Source organism: Plectropomus leopardus, chromosome 4, assembly GCF_008729295.1.
Source record: "Plectropomus leopardus isolate mb chromosome 4, YSFRI_Pleo_2.0, whole genome shotgun sequence".
NCBI lineage: Eukaryota > Metazoa > Chordata > Actinopteri > Perciformes > Serranidae > Plectropomus > Plectropomus leopardus.
The window spans coordinates 19,818,311-19,844,305 of NC_056466.1; the positions used below are offsets into that span (position 1 = coordinate 19,818,311).

The 25,995-nt window shown below is 37.6% G+C and overlaps 3 protein-coding genes across 8 annotated transcripts in view; all 3 read right to left on the reverse strand.

The window, feature by feature from the left end:
- Window positions 1–54: 54 nt before the first annotated feature.
- Window positions 55–4,882, reverse strand: LOC121941732 (perforin-1-like). The gene is made up of 9 exons (XM_042484595.1): window positions 4,611–4,882; window positions 4,441–4,520; window positions 4,126–4,171; window positions 3,567–3,709; window positions 3,269–3,407; window positions 3,092–3,172; window positions 2,409–2,905; window positions 2,227–2,320; window positions 55–466 (listed from the first exon to the last, which is right to left on the reverse strand). Exons 1-9 carry the CDS (start codon window positions 4,878–4,880, stop codon window positions 254–256), a joined length of 1,563 nt encoding a protein of 520 aa, XP_042340529.1. The 5' UTR covers window positions 4,881–4,882; the 3' UTR covers window positions 55–253.
- A 3,542-nt stretch (window positions 4,883–8,424) lies between these two features.
- pin1 (peptidylprolyl cis/trans isomerase, NIMA-interacting 1) lies at window positions 8,425–16,892 on the reverse strand. Its single transcript, XM_042484601.1, has 5 exons — window positions 16,737–16,892; window positions 14,638–14,720; window positions 11,781–11,889; window positions 11,580–11,690; window positions 8,425–9,400 (listed from the first exon to the last, which is right to left on the reverse strand). Exons 1-5 carry the CDS (start codon window positions 16,792–16,794, stop codon window positions 9,291–9,293), a joined length of 471 nt encoding a protein of 156 aa, XP_042340535.1. The 5' UTR covers window positions 16,795–16,892; the 3' UTR covers window positions 8,425–9,290.
- Window positions 16,893–22,962: 6,070 nt separating this feature from the next.
- The window catches only part of LOC121941726 (proto-oncogene vav-like), a 39,636-nt gene continuing 36,603 nt past the window's right edge, over window positions 22,963–25,995 (reverse strand). For all 6 annotated transcript variants that reach the window (XM_042484582.1, XM_042484583.1, XM_042484584.1 and 3 more), the window contains 4 exons: window positions 25,769–25,856; window positions 25,362–25,503; window positions 23,260–23,411; window positions 22,963–23,172 (listed from right to left, as the gene is read on the reverse strand). In XM_042484582.1, coding sequence (XP_042340516.1) covers window positions 23,119–23,172; window positions 23,260–23,411; window positions 25,362–25,503; window positions 25,769–25,856 — 436 coding nt within the window. In that variant the 3' untranslated portion in view covers window positions 22,963–23,118. The remainder of the gene's footprint in view (window positions 23,173–23,259; window positions 23,412–25,361; window positions 25,504–25,768; window positions 25,857–25,995) is intronic.

Sequence of the window (25,995 nt, forward strand, 5' to 3'; positions counted from 1 at the left end):
CAAACACACAGCCATGTTTGTTTCTTGTATTAAAAGGATTGTATACAACAGGTTTTTCAGGAAAGTATTGTTGATTTGGAAGACATGGAGGTCACAGAAAGTCGTGTCTAACATGATACAAACGGCATTATGAATTTTAAACAGATAATGACTTAAATTTAGACTACAAATGTGATGAGTAAATGTGATTTCAGTTGTACTTTTCGGAGAAGTGAACAACATTTGTGAATAGCGTGGCCCCAAAATACATTTCTCACTGTGGAGATGGTTTGTAACGGTTACACCTGTCTCCGGTTAGGTGACGGTCGCAGGTCAGAGTGTATTGGACCTCAAAGCCGCCTCTCTTGGCCCAACAGGTGAACCTGTGTGTCCCCTGCGACAGGTTCTTTGTACATGATCCCAGACGGTCATCGTATTTCAAATCCTCGTCCCAGACCTCAACCTTCAAACCAAGGTGTGTGTCCACCTTCAGTAAAAAAGATAAAAAAAAATATATCAATACCATTAAAAAAATATCATTATTGTATTTGTATTGTACTTTTTTTTTGATCCATTGGTATGTTCTTATAAAAAGTGTTTGTCAGTAAGAACAAAATCTTTGAGTGGTCAAGTCGTAGAATCATTCGATTGGCTCCTCTAGACTTCACAAATGTTAATCAGCTAGAAACCTTATTTCAGGTGAGCATCTTTATTGGAATTAATAGACTCCGTCTTGGCACGTTAGCTTCCAGGTTTACTTCCACGGTAGTGTCTCTAGCTATCGTGCATGCGCACCTACACTTTAGGAATCCACACTGATAACTCAAGTTATTGTGTATCTCATACTGGATTTATTATTGTGCAATTTGGAATTACTTTGTATAGTTCAAGATATAAGCATCGATCACTTTAATTGTGGTTGTTGTGTGTTTGTGCCTGCTTCTGCATTGCACAGTGCGTATTGTTTGCACAAGTAACTTGCTCACTGGTGGTTTCTGTTGGCATATTAATCAGGGAGAGGAGTTCTGAGTTATCTAAATGTACAGTGAAAAACAAAAGTGACATGAATTGTAAAACACATGAATGTTGCAGCTATTAAAGCTAAATCCTTTAATGGATCAACTTCAGTTTTCTTGTGCTGCATTCAGAGGCTATGTTACCCTTTTGCTGTGTTTTGTGCTCTTGTGTCCTTTTGATAAATGTCACAAATTACACTAAACAAAGCTGGTTCTGCGCACGTTACCACTCTTTACATTGTGATATTATCACATATTTTTAAAATGCTTTTGTCAGCTTGAGTAAAGTTTTACAAATATAAAACCATGGATCAAACATTCAAAATATAAAGAGTCATAATTGACCTTGTTTGCAGTTTGAAGTGTATGGTCAACAGTTTTACAGTCATCTCTTTTATAATGGAGGCCTATTAGGAAAAGCCATTTTTTTGATTTACAGGATTTTTTTGCTGCAATACCACAAGTGGCCACTGGGAAAAATTGGCTGCAGCAGAATAGCAATGAAACAAAACTTTGATTTCTTGTCTAAGGATAGCTTAAGTCTCTCTCAGCTTTAGGGGTGATGACAAATTGAAAGCAATTACCCTTATTGTAGTAGAAAATAAAGTGAATAATCCTATATTTTTACTTTTTGACCACTTTGGCTACACACAGATGGTGGAATAGTATCTCTACAGCCTGCATCAGACATAGATTTCTCTGAGGCTGAATAATGCTTTTAAAGTTTTTTTTTCTGTGTGTGTGAAGTGTGCTGCTCTGTTGAGCTGGTCTTTAAAGTCGGTGTAAAGTGAATTCAGAGATTTGTTTCATTATAAATGTTGGAAACTGATTGCTGAAAACATGTTACAAAGAAACTTTACTATATTTTTTCACCATTTTCCTGTTTTAAGTTTTTTTTGGGCGGGCCTAAAACCATAGCTGATGACACACTGGAGCTATACTCAGCATAATCCCGCCCCTGACAATATAGCTGTATAAAAACGAGAAGGACAATTAGCATAGTCCCGTGTCTGGGCGTGGCGTCCACTCCCCCAGTAGACACGCCACAGCATTTCAGATCAGGGAATACTGTGCACTTTTTCATGATTTTGAGACCTTCTTCTACATACTTGGCGATTTTTTTGGTCATTTGGTCAACCTGGTCAGGTGTTTAATAGCACATCTTTCTGTGATGTGACAAACACATTTTAATTATCACTTTACATGGACATTAAGGCGAAGATTTACTGACCTTGCCCAGATTATAACGTGCGTTCCACCAGGGATAGTTTGACCGGATCATATGAGTCCTGCGATAGAACGATCCGTACCACATCTTAGCATAGCTGTAACCAGGAGGAAACACAAAAACAGATGAATTAATATTGTTACATTCGACACCATCAATCAATCCCTGACCCTCACTCTACTCACCTCTCTGTCTGTCCAGTTAAATCTCCTTTCAGATCCCAGCCTCGGACAATGGTCACCACCAGTGTCCCCCTCCAGGCGTTCAGAGGACAGCAGTTGGAAGCCAGGTTAGGTGTGTGCGACCCGCAGTTGGGTTCTTTGGGTGACTTCGTCACAGCGTTTTCCTCCAAGTACTGCTCTATGGCCGCCTTCATCCCTGCCTTCTGTGACTCATTTGGCACCAGCTCATACAATGGTCTAAGGGAGTACGAAACAACATCTGGATGGTGCTTCAGGGTCTTCAGCCAATTCATGTAGCCGAGGGAGTCATTATGAGTGAGTGAAAACTCCCCCAACCAACCAGTGCCTCCTGCCACCTCTGTGACGTGCTGGTGGAGACCAGAGCTGTACGAGGTGGAGAGGTCCTGGTTCTGTAGGACCTTGTTGCAAGACTGTCTGTTACTAGATAATTTCACCCTCCCCAGGCCTACAGAGACACCCAGTGATAAGCAGGTGTGGAGCTGGAGGACAGGAGGAGAAAGGTGATGATATTTATAGTCAATGGTCGATGGACTGCATATACTATAAGTATTGTCTTCATACTGACAGCAGTAATTAATTCAGACGCTCACACACACATTCATACTACAGTGTTGGATAAGACCCGGTCACTGTGTGTACTGGCCTGTGTGTGCAGGCTTGTGTACCTCATTTGAGGAGAGCCCATTCAGTGAGGACAAACAGGTCCGTGCCGCTGTGACTCGCCTGAGTCGCCCCCCGAGGTAAACCTGACATGAAGTACAATGTTGTTGAGACAAAGAAATGTTTTTGTTTTTTCTTTTTAATTTTGTAAAGTAAGTGTGTCTGTGTGTGCGTTTTTTTACCTGGCGAATGTAGTGTGTGCCATAGATGTGTATGAGCTCACTGTACTGAGCCCTGGTGGAGGAGTTGTAGAAAGTCGGCAGCCTTTCCAAATCCTCACTGAACTCGGAGCTGAGGGGCGGTTTGACTGATACACGGTAACTAGAGGCAGGGCGACAAATCTGTAAATTATTTTAAAATAATATTTTATCCACACAATTTCCAATCTGGATATCAACTACTCAAATGTTATGTTGAATTTGTGACAAAAACCTGACTGAAAAAAACATCTGCAGTGACGTGTGGGTCTTCACATCCTACCCATAGTGGCTGCAGGTGACCCTGTGAGTGCTGAAGACATAGCGGTCCTCTCTGGTCCTTTCTGTAGCAAATTTATACGCAGTGGAGCGTGTTCCTCCCACCTCCAGCTTGGCAGACACAACCTTATCTAAATCTAAGCCAACCTGGAAAAAAAAGAAAGAAAATGAATAAACACGGCTAAATGTTCACCCACAATGACCATGACACAGTGTATTAAATATCACAATTTATCTATAAAACTACTGATTTAAAAACTTACTGGTACTGATTCTGTTAGCATTAAGGACTCACATTAAGGATAACAGACTTAAAAGTAATGAGCCATAAAACTGTAAATACTGTATGTGTTTGGGTTGCAACTTGCTTGTAAATCAGAACAGAAAATGCGGTCAACGGTTTATGATTACTGTGATGTCTTTGTTTATTTAAAGCAAATTAAGGACAAAAGGTGACACTCCAATGGTAAAATAAGCAAAAGCATCTACACATAGATCAAGTACAATTTGAATATTAAGAAATTGAAGCTTCAAGTCAACAATAGCTATGATAAGTTTCCTACCTTCCAGTCGTTAGTGTCGTGGGAAGTGTAAGTGTTAATCAGTGAGCTGTGGACACAATTTACAGGAAAGAATTACTATAAACTCCTTCATTTCAAAGGTCAGCTTTGTTTCACAGGAAATGTTTGGACTGGTGAGGTGACGTTAACATAAAATGTGATCTGTGGAGAGTAAATAGGGAGCTGAGTTCAAGGAGCTGCAAGATACATTGTTGAGCTTTAGAGGCATAAGAAAAGATCAGAGGAGAAATTATTCACAAGAATTTAATGACCCATCTCGAGTGACAATGAAATTTAAAAATCGCTGATACACAATACCTCACAGAGGTGTGCACACTGCTGTAGAGGTCTGCACTGCATCGGCTGAATGAGCGCCAGTCCACAGCAGAGACTGGCAGCTGAAAATGAAGAGGAATACACTGTGGTTAACACGCACAAATGAAGCTGTGTAACTGTTACAGCTGAGTCAGTATTTTTGTATTAGTTACTTTCTGCAGGATGTTGCCTTGAAGAGGATTGGCGCAGAGAGTACAGGTGTCATCTGGGGTCAGGTAGGTCTTCATGTCAACCACGTAGGCTCCTTTTCGCTGCAGGGTGACCACATCAAATCCCTCCCCCGCCAGGTTGTGGCCTGGCACAAAGGAAGCAGACTGACACTCACTGCTGTCCCCGATCCGGCAGCAGAGAGCAGGTGAGTGGCTCGACAGAAAGAGCAGGAGACTCAGGTGGAGAAGGGGTGCCGCTGAGAAGGAGAGCATGGCTGGAGTCAAAGAGACACTGAAATAATTTAGAGCAGAAAAAGGAAATCATTGAGTATCATTTAAGATATACTATGCAGAGAGACTGGCTTTATTATAGTAAAACACAACAAACAAACAAACAAACAAAAACAGCACAAACCACAAATTTAAATATTTATGGGAAACTCAGTGTCATGAAATATGCTCAGAATGATACCTGACCTGTTTTTAAAGGTTAAAATGTTCAGTGGAATTCAATAAACTTGGAGATTAGTGCTGCAGACAGAGTAAGGAGGATGGAAAGCATTAAAAGACGGACTAATTTTGGTCTTTCGTCAGATCTTGCACAAAGTGGACCTCATGAAAGAAACGATACACGAACGAAAATTTATTTACTTATTTTTGCTTGTATCCAGGATTTGTTCGTATTTTGTTAGTACCCATTGATTTTTGAGTTTTTTTTTATTTTAGTTTTGCTCTTCTGTTAGGTAAGAGAAAATTGGTTGAGAGCACTCATACCAAGATAAGGGAAATACATATTTGCTTTCACAGTCCACAAATTGCTGTTCAACACAAGGCAAAGAGTTTTATACTTGAGGAATGTTTAAAAAAGCACATGAATATCATTTTACTAAATTTAGATGAGGATTCAGAGTATTTATAATGACCAGAGCCGGAATGTAACTAAGTACATTTACTTACTGTCTGAAGTACATATTTGAGGTTATTTTTCATTACTTGGGCATTTTAATCTTATGCCACTTTCTACTTCTATGCCACTTAACGTCAGACAAACGTTTGACTTTTTACTCCACCAGTATTATTACATATTTTAGCACACAAACCAAAAATATGAAAATATAAAAGTGCAACTGGAAAAAAATGGTCAGTTAATTTAAAAAAAATAACTGGAAACTATTTATATCATCATGTAAGTCATTTTTCATGCAAATAATACATTTTATAGTTCCAGCTTCTCATACATACTGTATGCTTTTAATTATTTTGATTTATTAAATTTATTTAAACCCTAGTACATGCGTACTTTTACTTTTAATACTTCAATACATTTCCCTGAAATCACATTTGCTTTAAGTTTATTTAACAGTATGTCAGTTTCACTACTGCATAAGTTCTTTGTCTTTCAGTCTTTTTTGGTGTAATGCAGTATTTGCACACAGTACCACACCTGCCCTTGTATAGTGTTAAGGGGGTGTTACCTATGCTAATATGTGAATTATAATCAGGTGAGATTCAGCATTGAGCACGCCTTGGTGAGAGCAAATTTGGGTGGTTAAGAATGTTTGCTACAGTTGGAGTTGACTTCTCTTATATTTTCTCCCACCGGAAAATTAAGAGAAAATCGAATTTAAGAAATTTAAGAGAATGTTGCTGCTTGAGGCCCAAAATATAAAATAGCCTTTACCCTCAGAGCTGTGGCTTTTGCTATGTGTACGTATTTAATCGTGATTATGGTGTTTATCATCCTGACTGATTCAGAAACTTGACAGCTGTTACTGTCTGGGGAAGTAATGGCTCACTAAGTAACTGCTCGTTAATGTTTAACACATTTTACAAATGATAACATGTTGTATAAATACACAATTTTATGAGCACTTTTCTAGAAAGACTGCCCAGATGAAGAATTTGATTAGTATGGTGATGAAGTTTTGTTGCTATTTCCTGGCATTGACACACCTCATCAACTGTATCTGCACACGGTGTTTATTATAATTGTTGTCTCATGTTGTGAGTTAGAATTGTTCTACTATTGGCACTGGATGGATAACAGAGTATAAAAATACATTTATAGCAACATTTTAAGCTCTAAGACCACAGTGGAGATAATTGTAGCACCTTTGTGGACTGTTGAACATGTCAAGCGCAAGATATTTTGGAAGTATGATCACTTAAAGAAATGTGTTTTTTTTTTTAATGTTAATTCATTCAGAAAAACATAATGCAGGATTATTGTCGACTGCTGTCATTCTGTTTCTATCCTGAAGCACTATGTTGCTGACTTTGATAAAGCTGTTATAACCACGCAGCCTCAGAATAATTTACAGATGCTGGCCTGCTTCAGGTATGATTTTCACGTAAGTGGATCCAAGTGAATATAAAATCACACTCTGTAGACACACACACCTGTCATCTGCATGATCCTGACTTAACAGGAGGGAGGCGCAACTTGAGAAAATTACGCACGACATATAAACTGTGATTACAACACTGGGCCCACTTTGCTACTGTACAAGACGTTCATACAGTTACAACTTTTACAACCTGGGAGCTTCAAAAGATTTAACAGTAGAGATCTTTAAAGGGTTCAGCATCACTAATAATCTTGCAAATCCATACAATCCCAAGACACAATAAAGTAAGGCTTTTTTCATATTACAGCTTTGACCTTTGAAATACAAGAGTCGGAGGAGCAAAAAAGCAGAAAAAGAAACCCGAGTGCTAAAAAGGGATAAATTATTATATACACATTAGATAGAACAAAAGTAAAATAATATAAAAACAATATACATTTTTCACTTAAACAAATACTGTATATCCAAAAGTAATAGTTGCACATCTGAAATACTCACATGGTACGTAGTGTATTTCCTGTAAAGACATAGAAATAAGTGGTCAAATATTGCACAGTAGGATGATACACAGGCATGTTACACAGTATAAATGTTTAAAAAATATGAAAATGTACATTTATATGTGAATATTTATGACTACGAATTAATAGAATAGAAATATAACCTGGGGTGGAAGTAGTGTCACGCTGATCGCTGATGGAGACAGAGACAACAACAGTGTTACATGAAGGTATGCCGTCTCGTTAAAGACCCTGACTGCTGCTGGACTAAAGGACCTGCTGTAACTTGCTCTGTAAACTTTATTAAGTTTTCATCTTCTGCTCTTTCTACTGTATCATGCAGTGATGCATTTTTTAAAATCAATTCTCAGTCTGATCTATTAAAAACTGTGAAATGTAAACTGTTTTCTACCTGTTGAGGTTTCTTCTCCTCTTCTAGGCGTCAAAATCAGAACCGGTGAGACAAAAAGCCTTTGTTCTGTGATGAGAAATTAACGGAGGATGAAGCCTTTTATCCTCTATCTCAATGGGGCTTATAAGGAAATAAAGGAAAAAATAGAGTAACAAACCAAAAGAGATAAGGATAGTAAAAACGGAGAGGGGAATGGCCCTCACGTCCAGGTTGAAGGAAATGACCTTGAGGTGAATTTGTGGGATATAAAAACAACACAGAGGAAAAACACGCTCACAATAATGAATCAAAAGAAAAATGCTAACATCAGAAATCACTGGTTTCAAAAAATGCATAGTTGAGTTTGGAAATTACGACTTGAATATTATTTTGAAACATCTGGAGGATTTTTTGTACCATTATTCTTCTGACCAGAATACACTTAGTGATTTTAGGTTGTTGCATCTGTGTATTTACACATGAAGCACTTTGAGCTGCACAACTTAACAGAACCATTTCACACAATGACTCCGCCCATCAATTCATTCTGTTCGAAACAAGACCCAAAACAACAGAGTTACAAAAAAAAAAGGAGATTTTTATTGACGAAAGAAAAACTCAGATCACACAACAGTGTAATAGTTCATCTGAACTTTGATGCTTTTAAAAGCTGCAGAGCTGATTGTTAAAACCTGGAAGTTTTTTATCCGTGCCATCTTTGCATATCCTATGGAAAGGGAAACATGCACTTTATAAAGTGTATTATGAAAACAAATGATTCTATGTTACTGGATATCTGCAAACGACCATCCCATGAAATCAGAGCTAAACACAGAGAACTCAGAACAGCGGTGCTTTCTTTAACTTTAGCTGTCAGTAATTGCTCGAAAAGCCTTTTAAACTTCCATTTTCCAAAACCAGATGGAGTATCTGCTTTGGCACACATACAGCAGAAATGATAAAGGTTGCAGGGAAACATACAGTAAATGGTCCTTCTGAAGACATGCACATACAAAAACAAGCTTTTATAGACGCATTCTCAAACTTTGCTCTTCGTGTGAAACTGTTTCCACTCCAACAGATTCACAGGCACTCATGTTTCTACGTGATGGCATCGCCACGGTTAATAAAAGCTTGAGGTCTAACAGGAAAAATCTGCAATACTCTTTAATGTTCAGTGTGATTTCAGTATTCATACACGTTAAATAGTGCTTGGAATAAAATGATCCCACTTAAAATAACGCAATTCAGCTCATAAGCTTTGTTTATTGGGTGCTGCGTGTCATTAAAATAAATTCAGGTCTGGTTGGGTTGGACTGTGTACGCATGTGTGTGTGTGTGTGTGTGTGTGTGTGTGTGTGTGTGTGTGTGTATGTGTGTGTGTGTGTGTATGTGTGTGTGAGTGAAGACATAAGCGGAGAGTACAGTGTGTGGCTTCTTCCTTTCAACCAGTACGAAGGATGATGTGGACTCCAGAGTCAGTAAAAACAGGACCGCTCATGTCTCCCACTTTGAGAGCAAAGGAGGCATCTTCAAAAGGCTTCTGCATTTGACCTAAAACATAAACACAAATGTTGTACATTAAACTAATAACACGATTATCCACATTCAAATAACCACTCGCACATAGAAAATGTTGTTCATTATCATCTGTGACCTGCATGTCCCATGTTTTCTTTTTTTTTTTAAATCTTTTTTTTATGTTGTTTGTCCCATTCTCGTGAACCTGATGCCCCATTAAACCCACTGAGGGATTTTCTTCTAATGTGGCACAAACGTACACTTGTACTCCACTGACTGAGGCCACTGTGACCTCATCATTTGTGATATAAATCACAAGAAGGTCTAGAAGCAATCAAACAAATTTTATTCATACAGCAGCTTTCAAACACTTCGAATGCAAATTCAAAGTGCTTTATGGTTTGATTGAGAAAACAAAAACAAGAACTACTTATGAAAAAAGCAAAAACAGATCTTAAAAAACAAAACGTGCAATAATAATAAACAATACGTAAAAACCATAACATTTTGATACTAAGACACTACATAAAATCCAGACTAAAAAGATTATTAGTTTACATTTAAAAGTATCAATATTTACAGCTCCTCTTATAATATCCTAAAATTTGGCACAAACTCTCTCTTGGATGAATTAATTAACAAACTTTCACTTTAACTGATGAAAATTTGGTGGTTAAAGTTCGCTGTGACTCACAAAACATGTTTTTGTCTGTAACTCAAGAATCCATGCGCTAATTATTACAAAATTTCGCACAAATGTCTAACAGAGTGAGATGATGACGTTTCAGATCCAAAAAGGTCAAAGGTCAAACTCACTGTGACATCATTATATTCTGCAGAAACACTGGCCATTATTTTGTATCACAGAAGGGGAGACATTTGGTCAGTTACTGAAATGGTGACACTAACATTCGTGATTGTAACTTCTGTGTCGCTGGGCTGAAAGTGTGTGTGAAGCTTCCACGTGCTCGAATCAGGGTTCCCACATTTTTTCACAAACAAAATTTCAAAACTTTTCCATGAGTTCTCAAGGACTTGTAGTATTTTTTTTTTCCTGCCACACTTGCTTAGCATTTTTAAAATGATCAGAATCAGTCTTTTTAGACATAATTTCAGCTGGAGTCCACACATGAAAAGAGACATATCGCAGGAAAAAACAAGAAACATACATGATGATGGCGAACAAGCTGTCACACATCGACACATATTAAAGCTACGTTGCACCGTCAGCTCCAGAAAATAAATTAATTTTTACGTTACTTTACGATGAAGGTTATTAATGAAATTTTCATTACACACACTACAAAATTCCATGACTTTTACAAAATTTTCAATAATTTTTTTTTTCTAATTCTATGACTTCTCCAGGCCTGGAAAATGTGCTTGGGAAATAGGGAATTTTCCAGGTTTTATCTATGACCATGGGAACCCTGTATGATGTGTAACTTCTTTGCAGCAACATTTCTTATTGAAAAATGTCGTCTGTCGTGGGTACGAGAGTCTGCACAGACGTGGATGTAAACTTAAGCTGCAACTTGACGAGTTGGTGGAGGCATACAACCGCGCAGTGATAACTCTAGTTATTTTATCATTATTATCTTTCACCATACTTACAGTCGCACTATACAAAGACTAACATTGATTCTAATTATTCATTTACTATAGTTTATAAGCTTTCACTTTCATCTGTGGCTGTGTCACATGGGCATGGCAGTAATGACTGTTAAGTTGGGAGCTTGCCAGCGCAGTGCTGGGAAATAAGAGCAACGCTGCCAGAAATGACAACGCAATAAAAGAAAAACAAATAGGAACTGATCAACACTGAAACTCTGTGCATGCACAGAAAGCACTGACCTTTACAGAATGCTCATGAACCTCATGATACTGCATATTTGCATATTTTTGTTCTTAATTCTTTGCTTATGTTAATAACTACAAGTGCCATGAAAATAACAAAACCAACATTAGTCAACACACTAAATCATTTCCAGCTTCCCTCCCTAGCTTCAAATTAGCACACGACATGTTTGGCATTTCCATTTCTTATGCAACAGTGTTTATCTGCGTTATCATGGTAACTCAATTAATAACAACAACAACATATTAACACACACACATATTTAGTAACCTATGGCACATGTGTACAACTCCTGTGTTTGGGTTTTCATGAATAGGAAGTTATGTGAGTTTGTGCATGTGTGTGAGTGTGTACCTCTGCCAAATAATCCCAGATCGCCACCGTTCTTAGCTGAGCTGCAGTCGCTGAACTGTGAAGCCAGAGACTCAAACTTGTCCTCTCCAGACTTGATCTCTTCTATGTACTCTGCACAGAACAGAGAAATTAGGAACAAACTAAAGATGCTGATCTGACCTGATCGCACCACGTCCCCTCTCTCCCTGATGCCTTACGTACTCTGAATGAGCTCCAGGGCCTCGTCTTTAGTTCGTGTGATAATCTGTTCCCGCCAAGAAGATGGACGACGTGACTGATTATGTTTCACGAGCAGGTGAGAGCAGCGTACCTGAGTGAGTGCAGAAACAAACGGATCAGAATCAATGAGACTTGTCTATTTCACTTCAATTTGTTTTATAAGAACACACATTAATCAACATTTCTGTACATGTGCCAGTGTCAGCCAGCTGGCAAATGATAAAATTCACATAACAATGGCAGCAAGACATTATAAAGACAGAAACAGCTACAACAAACAGGAACACCCAAGACTGAACACAAGTCACGCAAACCAACAAGAAATAGCAGAACAGTACAAAACAACACCACCACCAACATATATATGCCAGTGTCAGCCAGCTGGCAAATGATAAAATTCACATAACAATGGCAGCAAGACATTATAAAGACAGTATTTAACATAAGCCAGACTGCTGTCTAATAAAACATATAATGTTCAAAACATATAATTTGTAAGTAATGCGTTATCATTGTTGATAAATTATTAAAATAAAATTTGGGGTTTCTATTATTTATTTTATTCAAGTCAAAAACGTTATTCTTTATGGTTTACTAACACAACTTTAAACTTTATGCGTCACTGGAAAGTAAATTAATTATTAATGAATCATTTTGAGATTCTTACTCCAGTTGTAAAAGTAAAGTTGTTAACCCCTTAAACCTCACAGATTCCCCTATACAGTAAAATAATGATGCATAATATTATATTTTTTAATTGACAGAGTGAACACGTAAAAAAACATCAACCCTAAGTTGAAATATTCTTCTTATTTTGCACAACGAATGATTATTACATACACTGAAAATCAGTTTATGTCTCCATCTGCTGGCGGGTCATCACAATGAGAGTATGCATTTTAATTCCACTACTGAAGAGACTTGATGGTCATTTGAATTCGGTGGGAAAAAAAGGATATACTTTTATTGTTTATTGGCCAAAACAGTTGTTTTATATAACTGCATATCAGATATCGTCAAAAAACAAAATCAAAAAGGTTCTTACAGTCGATCACTCCCTGTTTCTGCATTTACAGACTCATTGCTTTGCATGATGCTTGTTGCCATGGTTACCATTCTGTACATTGGCTGTACGGTATACTGAACATTCAGGCAGATAACAGCACAGGAAAAAAAAGACTGAATTTAGGGTCTCATCTTACCCAGTATCTCACTGTGCTCAGTACATTTAGAGGCATTTCTATTTATTGTCATTGTGAATTTGCACCTTCAGCTCTGAAAAATTGAAATAAGATGATGTAGCAATGTCAAGTACACAAACAGGCAGTAAACTGACAAATGTTTACTAAATTAAGAAAAACAGACAACCAGCAATGTTAGAAGTGACGGACTTTTGTTAAAAAAAAACAAAAACCCATCAACGACAACAACAATAACACAACCATACAAGGCCAAAAAGTGACTGCATCATTTTATCTCACTGTATTCATGTACAAGTAAGAGAAGCGTCTGTTTACGTCGGGGAGGATGTGCCGTGTTTAATACTGTACTGAAAACAAGAACAGTCACGAAGCTGAGTTTTCAGAAAATGAAACTGAAAGTTCATTAAAACTGAAATCTTAACATTTTTCAGACAAATTCCAATAACACGTTTATTTTTAAGATCCGAGTCCTGACAGCCTGTCTGATCACATGTAAAGACAAATTCTACAAATAACAAGAAGTCCTGGATATCCACGTGCCATTTTAAATACTTTCACTTTTTCTGCGTTTAAACACGTGAGCCGATGGTTTCTGATAATATGAGGGGTGAAAGATTATGAAAAAGATGTGATCATCACAGTGTGTGCCAACAACATTAGTACTCGTCATTAATGCCACAGGCTGTTAGTAACACAGGCTTCACACAGGGCTGGGCTCTGTGGCCTATAAATAACACTACAATATTTTCGGCTATATTGTGATGCACAATATATTTGTCTGTATTTTGAGATCTTCTCCTACTGTAGACTAATATGTTAAACTACTAAATACACTTCTGTTACAGTAAAGTTAAATAAAGGACTGAAACCACAGTGTAAAATCAGCAGTGTTGTGGTAATTTGACTCAGCACATTAAACCGGCTGCTATTATTTCTGAAAACCGCCCAATGTCACTGTTCCTTCTTTTCCCAGAGCTTTATAAAGGCCCCGTCCACCAATTACCAGTTTTAATCATCACATCATTAAAAAATTAAAAATATGTTGTTGTTATGTTCTGTAAATGCTCTTTTTACACTTCCTACTTTGACCCTCAAAACTACAAATCTCTTTTATTTTAACTCAGATATACCGTACATATCTTATAGTATTTTTCAGATATTGTTATTATAATTTTATTCTACTCTGTAGTTATGTTTCTTGACCTTTGCAACACCATTTTTTTTCTTTTTTTAAGTTTTTGTTTTTCTCACCATGAGTGCATTTACGTGGACACGAATAACCCATCTCTGATAAGGTTTTTGGAGCATCCTGTGTATGTGTTTGAGCATGTAAACACCATATTCTGTTTATGAGAAACCCAAATATACTAGCTAGAGTAACCAGGATGTAAAAATCTCCGTATTAATGTAGGAACTGTATACTGAATATGATCATGACAAGGACAAACCTCATAACTGGGTTATTCACGTCCATGTAATCACATTATTATTTATTTTGTGCAACAAAACACCAAAGCAAATTCCTTAGATGTGAAAACCTACTTGGCAATACAATGGATTCTGATTCTTATAAGAGTTTAGAGTTGTAATGAAAATTAATAAATAAATAAAACATTTAAAATATTTAACATAATAACCTTGTCTGGCTCTCCGCGGCCATCTCCCACCGGACGCTCCCACTGGCTGCTATTGGTTTTGTGGTTGAAGTAGTATACTTTGCCTGGAGGGCAAAGAGAGCAAAGTCATTAAAACAGCACGATTTCTGCAATCATTTGAATTAATTTAGTCACAGTGAGCAGCCAACTCAATATTAGCGCACAGCAGCAATCTCTGGCCTCATAACAGCTCGACATAAAAAGTGATTCCACTAAGTTTTACATGGTGAGATGTACAGAATTTAAATACGGGGAGAGGAGAGGGTTGGTATTTGGCGGAGCTTGAGTTGAGGTATCAGAACCAAACTAAAGTCCAAAATTTACTCTCCTTTAGCAGATCAGAGTGGAACAAAATGGATTTCTACACTGAGAAAAAAAATCTGATCTGTGTCACATTAAGAGCAAAAAAACTTGGGCCACATATGCTAATGTGAATGTACGAGCCAATCCTCGCACATTAGACACCATCATTTAAAGCTTTTTAGCAGTTTGAAGGTATTGATAAGGATCTTTAGAGATAGGCCACATTGTGAGGTGGAATGGAACTAAGTATATTTGTTCAAGTACAAATTTGAGGTATTTTTACTTTACTTGACAATTTCCATTTTATGCAACTTTAAACATCTACCCTACTTCTTCAGGTTCAATGGTGGAGTATTTATAGTGGCATTTAGCTATGAGGCTGCACAACTGAAGCATTTACATGTGCCAAGTGTGCAGAACTATGGTGGTCTACACAAAAACACAAACTGCTCTAACTAGAGACAGAGTTTAAGGTGTCCGTACTGGACTACTGTAGAACAACATGGCAAACCTGCTCTGTATGTAGATATGGTATATATAAATGGCTCAGTCTAAGGTAACAAAAACAAAACTTATTTTCAAGTGACTTCAAAGTAATGAAAACATAGTTATGAAGATTACAAACAATTTCTACAAACAGATTTAAATTGAACTTATTTCGATTTGATAGGGATGATGCAATTTAACATAGTTCCTATAAAGAGTATAAAACTGATGTGTTGCATAAGAGTGTTTAGCTATTGTCTTTCGTTTCAGTTGGTAATGTGCTGCAGAGTTGACAGCCCTTTATAGAAAAAGCTGAAATTAAGCCAAATTTAGATTTACAATATGTCATTTCACAACTGCCATTCACGCTACTCCTAGTTTCTCTGTTACTGTCTTGTTTTTGGATAACTCTGGAATGATCTAGAGCTAGACTGTGAATGCATTTGAAAACTATTTTAAAAAAAAAATAAAGCTGTCAAAGCTGAGAAGGCTTTATTGTTCTAATATTTGACAGTGATGCCATCTGACAGGCTTTTTGTCCATTATTGCCTGATTATATAATGATGCGAGGTGCCTGATTGTAGATGGTGATGCTTGAGCCCATACTGTCATGCAATATCAAAAAATAACAGTAAAACACTGACAGGGAACATTTTTCTGCAGAATGAAGTGTGTCAGCTTATTTCTCTTTTCTATCCTTCTGTGTGTGTTGTTTTGTTTGTTTGTTTTGTAGCTGTAAAGTCACCATTGTTTAAATTCTGCATAACTAAAAACAAAAAAACCCCTAAGGTTTTAATGCAGGACTTTTACTCGCAGTGGCTTTTTTCCACAGTGTGGTATTAGTGCTTTGACCTAAATGATCTAAATACTTCTCCCACTACTGCTGTGCTGCGACTTATAGGCCATAGTTGAGTGGAAGAAAAGTAAACTTAAAAAGATCTGTGTTTTAACTAAATAATAAATTAGTAAAATCCTGCTGAGGCTGCACGTGAGGCTCTGGAGCAGAATGACGTCAGGCAGGGCCCTTCAGCAGATCAGCTCTGGCGCGCGATCATCTAATAATAAACATAATAACAGCTATTAATCGCATTTAACAAAACACACCATCAACACCGAGCTACCATCACTAATTTTAGCATTTCTCCATTAAAGTTAGGCCTCTACCGCCCTCATTTCGAGAGTAATCCACGATGCTGGGCTGCTAGCTGCTGAGCTAAGTTTACTTACATTTCACCATCTAGCTAGGTAGCTAACGTTAGTGTCAGTCTGCTCTTGGGGTTTTGTTTATTTACCTGAATTGCGACTCATTCTTTTCTCCCACCCCGGCGGTAACTTCTCCTCGTCTGCCATTATTTTGTTCTGCTGCAGCGTTTCACAAATTTAATTTCAATGAAGCTACCGTGTGACAGGTCTGGCTGCAGCTTAGGCAAACCGCGACAGATAGCACGGTGTTTACGGCACGCGTTGTTTTCAGAATCAAGTTCCGCCTCGGACTGTCCTGTGATAGGCTGATTCGGACTGTCAATCACCGCTGCTCGCATCTGATTGGTCGAGACGCTAATAACACAAGCAGCATCAGCAGGACGCAGAGCCTTCCAGAAAATATTACTGAAAATATTCGTTATTCTGTCGTCAAGTCCCAGGTATGGATGTCACATTAAACTCCCAGTTATTGTAGATGGAATTTAAAGCTCGGTATTTTCAAGAGGGGATGTTGGTTTACGCGTGTGCTTTGTAACATTATCGGTCTCTACAATAATGTATGTAGCGGCGTTGTGAGTGCTAGCTAGCTGTTAGCCAACAAAGCAACATGTGTGATTTTAACTGATTCAAAAGCTCTGTTTCTGCTGTGTGGCACACTGAATAATCCACATTAGCTCTCAACTAGCTGTAATGTACTAGTATCAACGCCCTGAGCTGTGTGGATCACGGTTTAGAGCGATTCCACATACACACACACACACACACACACACACACACCCGGTGTTCTACCTCTGATATGTTGTCTTGTGCTGTCAGGAGCTGAAGATGATCGAGGTGGTCTGCAATGATCGTCTGGGCAAGAAAGTCCGCGTCAAGTGCAAGTATCCTTCACTGAAACTGTGGAAATAACCCTCATAATGCGTCCTGACACACGTGTAACACTTGGGCCCACGTACGTTACTGTAAAAGTAGAGTTTACAGTGTCGTGCACAAGGGACTGTTCGTTATTTATGCGAAGGGAGAGGGTGCTGCAAAACGGGGGAGGTATGTCAAATAATTTATAAGCACTGGGAAGGAGTTGTTATTTTTTTCAGCTTAGGTGAGGGACATACAACTTTAAATGGTTTTATTTAGCATTTATTTTGAACATTCTCTGAACTAAGGGTGGACACTATGACCCCAAATAATATCACTATATTTAAGGGTATTTTTTGCAGTAAGATATTCTTTATTATGTGACAAAATACTGAAAAATATAATCAATGTTTTTGTACTACTAATTACGAGAACTTTTTATCATTGTCAACCTGGTATCTCCACATTGCACTTTTACATAAATGAATTGTATTGGTTCCCTTCTACGTCTATCAGTGGGTTTTACCATTTCTCAACTAATGAAATGTGTTATTTCTAATTCCTGAAAAATAGCAAAATTTCTGTCATTTATTTCGTTTGTAAAGAACAACAGTGACCAGCAGCCAACTTGCCCTCAGCCATGCTTGTTGCTGCCATGTGTAACGATATGACATCATTATGTGAACAAGTTTAAATATTACTATTATCACGATGTTGATTGTTTTATCATATTAACAATTATACTGATATTATCATGAATGATTTGCACTGAGCCCCAGATCCCTCTAGCAGGATTGAATGACATGTTTATTAAAAAAAAAAGAAGAAAGAAATCGACAAAATTATACCAATGTGTCATAACCAGAATCGTCATATTTTCAAATTTCTGACAGCCTTGGGGAGGACTTGTAGTTTGCTTAAGAAATATGTTGTTGATGGATATCACTCCAGTGCTGTTTGCTTGTTACATTGGCTTCAATACTACCTACATATCGTGTTAATATAAAAAAAAAAAAAAAAATAATATATATATATATATATATATATATATATATATGTTTTGTTTTTTTTCTGAGTTACCACGTTGTTACTTCCTTAACCCCCATGTTTCAGCTCTGGGGATACAATCGGAGATCTAAAGAAGCTGATTGCTGCCCAGACAGGAACGCGATGTGACAAGATTGTATTAAAGAAATGGTAAGTTGTTTGTTTGAAATACTAACTGTAAAAAGTGTATCTGTCACTGTCCACTATTAGCAGCTAACTGTTCCTCCTCTGTTCCCACAGGTATACCATATTCAAGGACCACATATCTCTGGAAGACTGTATCCTTTAAACAATCGTTTCATCTGTTCTCTCACTGTCACTAACAAGCATCAGATAGAAATGCCATTAATATAAATTTATCTGTCAGTGACATTATTACAGACTTTTTTCTGTTATCAGAAAATTTCTAAGACATGGGAAGTAGGATATGATTTTTTTTTCAAATGTTGCATTGTAAAATCTCAATAACTTATTTTTAAAAATAATTTACCGAATGTCACTTGCATTACTGTCACAGGATAAAGGAACAAAGTTTTCAATTTTTTTTCAACATTTGAAGTAGATCCTCCAACTTTAACTTGACCAAAAAGGTCATGCTTTATGTTACAGAAATATTTGGTTAAATTGTCCCTAAGACAATGACATAAAATACATCAGTAAATAAATACTGGAAAAAAGAAAGGGGAGAAATGAGACTACAGAACATCGTCACATCGAACCGTGCCGAACCTTACAGCCTCCGAGCCGAGTGGTGGCAGCACCGCTGTGGTGTAGTTCTTTAATAACTTACCATTAGCTTTGTACTTCCGGCTTCCAAAATCCTGAAAGTGGAGTTCATTTGTGAAGATTATCATGCTGAACAAAACGTGTAAATTTTGTCAACCACAGAGTTTATTCCCTGGAATAATCAAAAATCCATTGAAAAAAAATCCCACAAGCTTTTTGACGAGGGCGCCAGGGCGAGCTAACGTCCTGGTCATTCTGCAGAAACATGTCATCCCTGGAGCACTCTGGCCCATCAACATGTTTACAGCCTGGACCAAAAACAGTTTTGGTCTCTTTAGCTAATTTCAACATTCATGACAACTGTACATGGGGTGAATATCTATATAACTAGTTTGATTTTGGCTTCATTGGGCAATAATCCCGTGTTAAACTTCAGGTGGAAACAAGACTTGTGCGCCTCTTTGCTCAGGCTTCAGAAACTATCCTGATCTGTTGAACTTAACCACAAACTCTGCAGATGAAATCCACGACGGGATGAATCTGGAGCTGTACTACCAGTAGACCAGAGCAGGACCACAGGCCAGCTCCACACAGATGACCCTCGTCCCCGTTAAGACACACACGCAGACGGGATCTCTCGTGAAAAACCACCATGATCACACAACACAGTCAAAAGAGAGGAGTGCTATCTCCAGAGCAGAAAACAGAAATTACATTGCCCTTAGTTTTATCTTATGAGTTTTGCCCAAAACTATGTGAAAGAGATGTTGTTGTTCTACAGTTATTGTTTTGATATTTTGGAATTAAAGCAGATATTTACCTACCTACAAGGCTGAGTGTTGGTCATTGTTGTCCATTAGTTGTGTTTTTTTTACTCATGCAGGAAGGGACTGAAGTAACTCCTGTATGTGTAACACTTCTTCAATGGACTTTTTTCTCAACATTTAGATTCGTCATAGTGGGAAAAGCAGAGTAAATTTCCCAGTTAGCCAGCATGGAGAATGCCAGGGTCTCCTCTTAAGTGGAATGCTGCTATTATAATTTTATATTTTTATCTTACATACTAGTTTTTTTATGTATTGCTTTGTAGCATTAGGCGCAGTTTTACATTTTACACATTTTACACACCCAGCACATTATCCATATTATCATTTAAATTGTCACATATTAGTGCTAATTGTCTAGTACTGTGTTTTTTACGTTTATATTTTTACATACTCAGCATATTATACATTATTTTATATATTGAAAATTTATATACTGTGCTAATTGTTTACTCTTACGTATTTATATTTTAGATTTTAATACACTAATCTGACATGTCAAAATGTCTGCTGTAAGAAAGGTCTGTTAATGTCAGTAACATCCATGTTATCTGTACAAGCAGGTAATTGAAAACTGTTCATACATTTCACTTTATTTTCACGTCTTCCACTGGTCCAGGATGAGGTAAGTCTTTGCTTTCTAGTTTTGGAGAAGATTGCCATGTGCAAAAACATTTGTTTTTTAACCCTTTGAAACCTGGAACGGTTTTCTTGTGCTACATTCAGATGCAATTCACTTGTATTTAAATCTGTGAACTCTGATTTGTTTGTCTTTTGAAAAGACAAAAAAAAAAAAACTCCCAAAAGCAAATTTCAAGAAATTAGTAGATTTAGAAAATTATTTTAAAAAAGAAAACTATATTTAAAAAAACTATAAACTATATTTAGCTATATTTTTTAATATATTGATTATTATTATTATGCCAATTTCCAAGTAATTTTCTTGTACTTTTTTTCTAATGTCTTGCTAATTTCTGGGTAATTTTTAGCGCATTGCCATGATTTCTTCCAATGTTTTGAAAGAAATCATGGCAATGCGCTCAAGTTTCAAAGGGTTAATTCTGCCAAACTACAGAAATAACATCTGAATTAAATTTAAAGGGTCGAAGTATGTTGACAACGCTGTCAGCACATGATTTTATACTTTTGTTCTCAGTGGTGGAAAGTAAATATATTAATCACGTATTTACCGCACAAACTTGATACTATAATTATTCTTCTACTCCACTACATTTCAAAGAGGGAAATTTTAATCTTGATGCCCCACTATACGTATCTGACAGCTGATACACGTGACTTGACAGGTTAAGATTTTTCATGCAAAAGATTAGTTTTTTAAAACAAATACACCGTTACAAACTGCCCGGCAGCATGTAAAGCTGTTAAAAGCTTTGCATCAACCAGCTTTAACACTTCAGGCCTGCATACATGTCACTGTATTAATAATAATAATAATACAGTATACAAAACTGCTGATGGCTACTTTTAGTTAAACATTTGAAACCTGGAATGACAGTTTTCTTGTGCTGTGCATTTTATCATTTGAAACCCAATTTTGTGTCTTTGTTTGTTTTTGACAGCATGGCTGTCGAGCAACTTGGCAAGAAATGTCTCACAAATAGCAAGAAATTAGGAAGAGAATATGGCCTGAAAATGTGTTTTCATAAAAGACAGCTGGATAGATAAATTATTGGAAGATAACTAAAAAACTAGGAAAATGTCCACAAAACTATATTCATAATTATTATTACTATAAGTATTATTAACTATTTTACCTATATATTTTAGTTTTTGTTAGTTTTCTACCTTTTGTGTTTTACATTCTTGTCATTTTTGCTAAATTTTAGGTTATTTTCTGGCAATTTCATCCCATGTTTTTGAAAGAAATCCAGCCAGTTTTGAAGTTTGAATGATCTACTTGTATTGTGGTATTGATTCCTTTACTTACAGCAGTGTTTTCAAACCTCTCTTCGAGGATCACTGGTCCTGCACGTTTCAGATCTCTGCTGCAAAACAGCTGATTGAAATGATCAGTCTGTTATCAAGCTGCTTCAGAAGCTCATAACGAGCCGATCATTTCAATCAGCTGCAGCAGGAAGAGAGCTGAAACATGTAGGACCAGTGATCCTCCAAGGACAGGTCTGAGAAGCTGCCTCACAGTCAGTGAAGGCTGTGAACAGTGACACCAGAGACAGAAGGATGCTCCCAACTTTGGGGCAACAGTCTGGAGAAGACCTTTAATAAAAGTATTTGAAATTTATCCAAAATGTCCCAAAAACCATATTCATAATGCCACTAGTTTTATTATAAGAAAACATTTTATAAATAATATTACCAAATGCCAAATGTAATAAAAAACAATATATCTATCTATCTATTGCTTATTTTCAAGCAATTTTCTTTTGAACCTTTTTTTGCTATTTTTTGGGCCTTGTCTTTAGTTGCTGTCTTCTCCCCATGTTTTTGGAAAAACAAACATTTCTTCCACGTTTCAAAGGGTTAAGTCACCAGACTGTTTGCTCTGGAGAGCAAGAGACTTGAAATGATTTTCCCAATATGCCGTGCAAGAGCTTGACCGCACTACAGAGCCCCGACCTCAGCCCCATCCAGCATCTTTGGGATGAATTAAAACAGAAACTATGAGCCAGGCCTCATCACCCAGCCTCAGTTACAATCTCACTGATGCTCTAGAGCAAATTCCTGCAGCCAGGTTCCAAAATGTTGTGGAAATCCCTCCTAGAAGAGTGGAGCAGCAGACTAATGCACATATTTTTGAAAACAGAAATTTAAGAAGCGGATACCGGTGCATATTTGATATTTGCTCCCAGTTAGTTCTACAGATATGAACCAGACATCCATCAGGTCGGCTGGACAAAAGTTTTATTCACATCACTAGACAGTCATTGGATCACAAGTAACAGCATCGTTCTCACACGCACACAGCCACACTCGTGCATATGGGTTAATGCAATCGCACAGACCTCCAAAAATGGGTCTACACATCTCCTCAGGAGCCACGTCAGCAGTAGTCAGAGTAGTCCTCCTCCACATAGTTGGCTGGAAAGAACCCCACCTGGAGACACAAGAGCAGAGCAGGTTAGACGAGACGCCTTAAAACCTGTAAATGTAGCTCTTTTAATAACGTTTCCAAATTCCTCACCCGGCCGTACACCTCTCCTTTCCACCAGCCACTGTGACCTTTCTTGGAGAGGATCTTGATGGTGTCTCCTTCCCGCAGCGACAGCTCGGAGCGGTCTCTGGCTGAGAAGTCATACCTGGCCCTCACTACGCCGAAACTCCTCATGCTGCCTCCTGTCAGACAGGACCAATGGAGCGACATGGATAAGTCCCAAAGAAGTCATTTTAGGAAATTAGCATATTCATTTTCTTTCCGAGAGTTTGGTGAGGAGATACCAGTCTCATTGAGAGCCTGGGTCTGTTCATAGGTGACAAAAATCCTCATGACCCCACTTCACCCCACAACTAGTCATTTTTATGCTTCAGTTTTGACAGCTTTACAGGTGCTGGTGGGAGGATTTTTTATGAGCAGCTCTATGAATAGTAATGTCCATCTGTCCGTGTTTGGCTGGTCGACCGTTTTAGTCCAGACTGAATATATGTTTCAACAACTATTTCATGGACTGCCATTATTTTTTATAAAGACATTCTTGTTGCCTGATGAATCCTGCTGACTTTGTTGACCTCTGACCTCTCCTCTAGCGCCACCATGAGGTGGACCTGTGTGGTTTTAAAGGTGGAGTTTGAGATTCTGATTTGAAGATTGTTGATATTTGAACTCAACACCCAGACAAATACGCCGTGCACATGCACAAAAGCCTTTCTCTTTAAACATCCATGGCCGGCCCCCTGCCCTGTGCACGAGCACCAGCACCCTGGTTGTGTTCAAAAAACGTATAATTCATACATTTTTTGGAAGTCTCATGTTTTGCTATCCAGGATAAGCTGGTCCATCTCACTTTTGCACAAGTCTGATTAGATCACCCGCAAACAGGTACACAAATGACTAAAATGACCAAATCTGGATAATCAGTGCTCTAACTGGGACTACATATCACAATGTAGGCTGCCAGCTCTGTAAAGAAGACCGTAGTTTAAAACAGCTTTAAGATAAAGTCACGAATTAAAGTTAAAATTCAAGGAATTTTCTCAAAAATTTTCATGTAAATGAATGTCTATTAAGTTACTGTCACCAAATGAGGTTACACGTTAGTCATTTAATAATAATGACCCACTGATGAAAGCCTGTGCATTTGCAGTATCAGGAGCTGGATTTAAAATAATCACCGGACTTAGTTTTCTAACAAACACACTACATTTGCCACCTATTGCCATAGGTGCCACCAAAGAGAAAGAGAGTGATATCTTCTTTATTGTAACTTTAAATCATTCTTGTTAAATATTGACAGCTATCTGGAGATTATTTATGGGGAGCAGATACTTTATTTTTTTATATTCACCTCTCTGAAGGGCTTAATAGGCAGCCTAATGTCTACTTTATCTTCTTTATCACTGTAAACAAATCAAGTGTAAAATACATATTAATGTGTATATATCTCACCAATTTGAAAGTTTTGTATCATTTTGTCACTGAAATCCACCCTGAATCCACCCTGCTCCTGGGATCAGGATAATCATGATTTTTTCTGGATTATAGATATCTCACTAAAAGTTTTAAAAAACATAAACTGAAAGTTTGATGTCAAGCTTTACAGCAGAAATAAACATGCAGCTCGGTATAAAAGGGTTTTGGTCTTTATAGCTGATCTCCTCTTTCATGACAGCTGTTTGGGGGGTTCATTTTTATAAAACTCACCCATTTACATTTTTATTAAGGCTTAAAGTGACTCATAATTAAGGATGGGGCCACTTTGCCGGACAGGCTGTCTGCTGATAGTGTCCTTGGACTCATTCAGATTTAACCTCTGCTTCTGCAAAGCACCAGCCTCTCACCCAAATTTGGATGCTTCTGGCTCCAAAAAAATCAAGATGGTGAAATGCCGAACTAAAGGCTTCAAAACAGCAGTCAACAAACCAATGGGTAACCTCATGTGGGCTACATGAATTATTTTATACATTTTATGTTTGTGACCAAATACTTGCACAACAAAGTTCCATGTAGCCTCAGTTGTACTGAGCGGTGTTTAGCGGTAAGAAGCGAATGAGCACATTTCCAAAAATGTTGAAGTATTCCTTCAGTAAAGATCATAATAAAGAGTATGCAGTGACAGAGATGTACTGTACCTGGTGTGGTATTCGGCGTGGTGTTTGGCGTGTTGTTTGGCGAGTTGCTTTGCTCAGGTTGTTTGTATGGCGTACACAGCGTGGTGTCCACATCCTTGAAATACTCCTTCAGAGAGTTCTGCTGATAAAACTGAATCATCTCCTAACGAGAGAAGAAGGACGACAACAGGAGAAGGAGAGTGTTACGGACATGCGAGACAAATGTTGGATGTGGACTGACTTGAGGAAACGACTTACTTGCAACGTAAAGGGCAGTTTCAGTGTATTTTTTCCGGTCAGAGATGTTTGTTAAACTCAGTTTGTTAGGTTTGGCAAGTTGGCGGCACACAGGGACACAATGGCTTTGAGCTTTATCTCATATATATCTCATAGTTTTTATACAGTAGCAACAAAGAAACTTGACTTACAATTAAACCCTTGAACGCTTTCTTGTCATTAATGCGGTACAGGCCGTCAGTGGACGTGATCTTAATGTGTCTGATGTCCATGTTGAACCTGGAAAATCAGACAGAGTGCTATGGATGAAACAGATAACAGAAAAACAAGACGATCAGTGTTTTTATAATAACATTTTAATAACACTGATGGGAAAGTTCAGTGAAGAGGTTACTTTCATAAAGAGGTTAAAAGTTGA

What these genes read in the sequence shown, in the direction of transcription:
- LOC121941732 (XM_042484595.1), bottom strand. Translation starts at nt 4,880, where the DNA reads ATGCTCTCCTTCTCAGCGGCACCCCTTCTCCACCTGAGTCTCCTGCTC. An exon ending in ATGGGCTCTCCTCAAATGAG is followed by an intron (nt 2,906 to 3,091) that starts GTACACAAGCCT and finishes CCTGTCCTCCAG; the next exon opens with CTCCACACCTGCTTATCACT. An exon ending in CACGTTATAATCTGGGCAAG is followed by an intron (nt 467 to 2,226) that starts GTCAGTAAATCT and finishes TTTTTACTGAAG; the next exon opens with GTGGACACACACCTTGGTTT.
- pin1 (XM_042484601.1), bottom strand. Translation starts at nt 16,794, where the DNA reads ATGGCAGACGAGGAGAAGTTACCGCCGGGGTGGGAGAAAAGAATGAGT. An exon ending in AAGAATGAGTCGCAATTCAG is followed by an intron (nt 14,721 to 16,736) that starts GTAAATAAACAA and finishes TTTGCCCTCCAG; the next exon opens with GCAAAGTATACTACTTCAAC. An exon ending in GGCCCTGGAGCTCATTCAGA is followed by an intron (nt 11,691 to 11,780) that starts GTACGTAAGGCA and finishes TGTTCTGTGCAG; the next exon opens with AGTACATAGAAGAGATCAAG.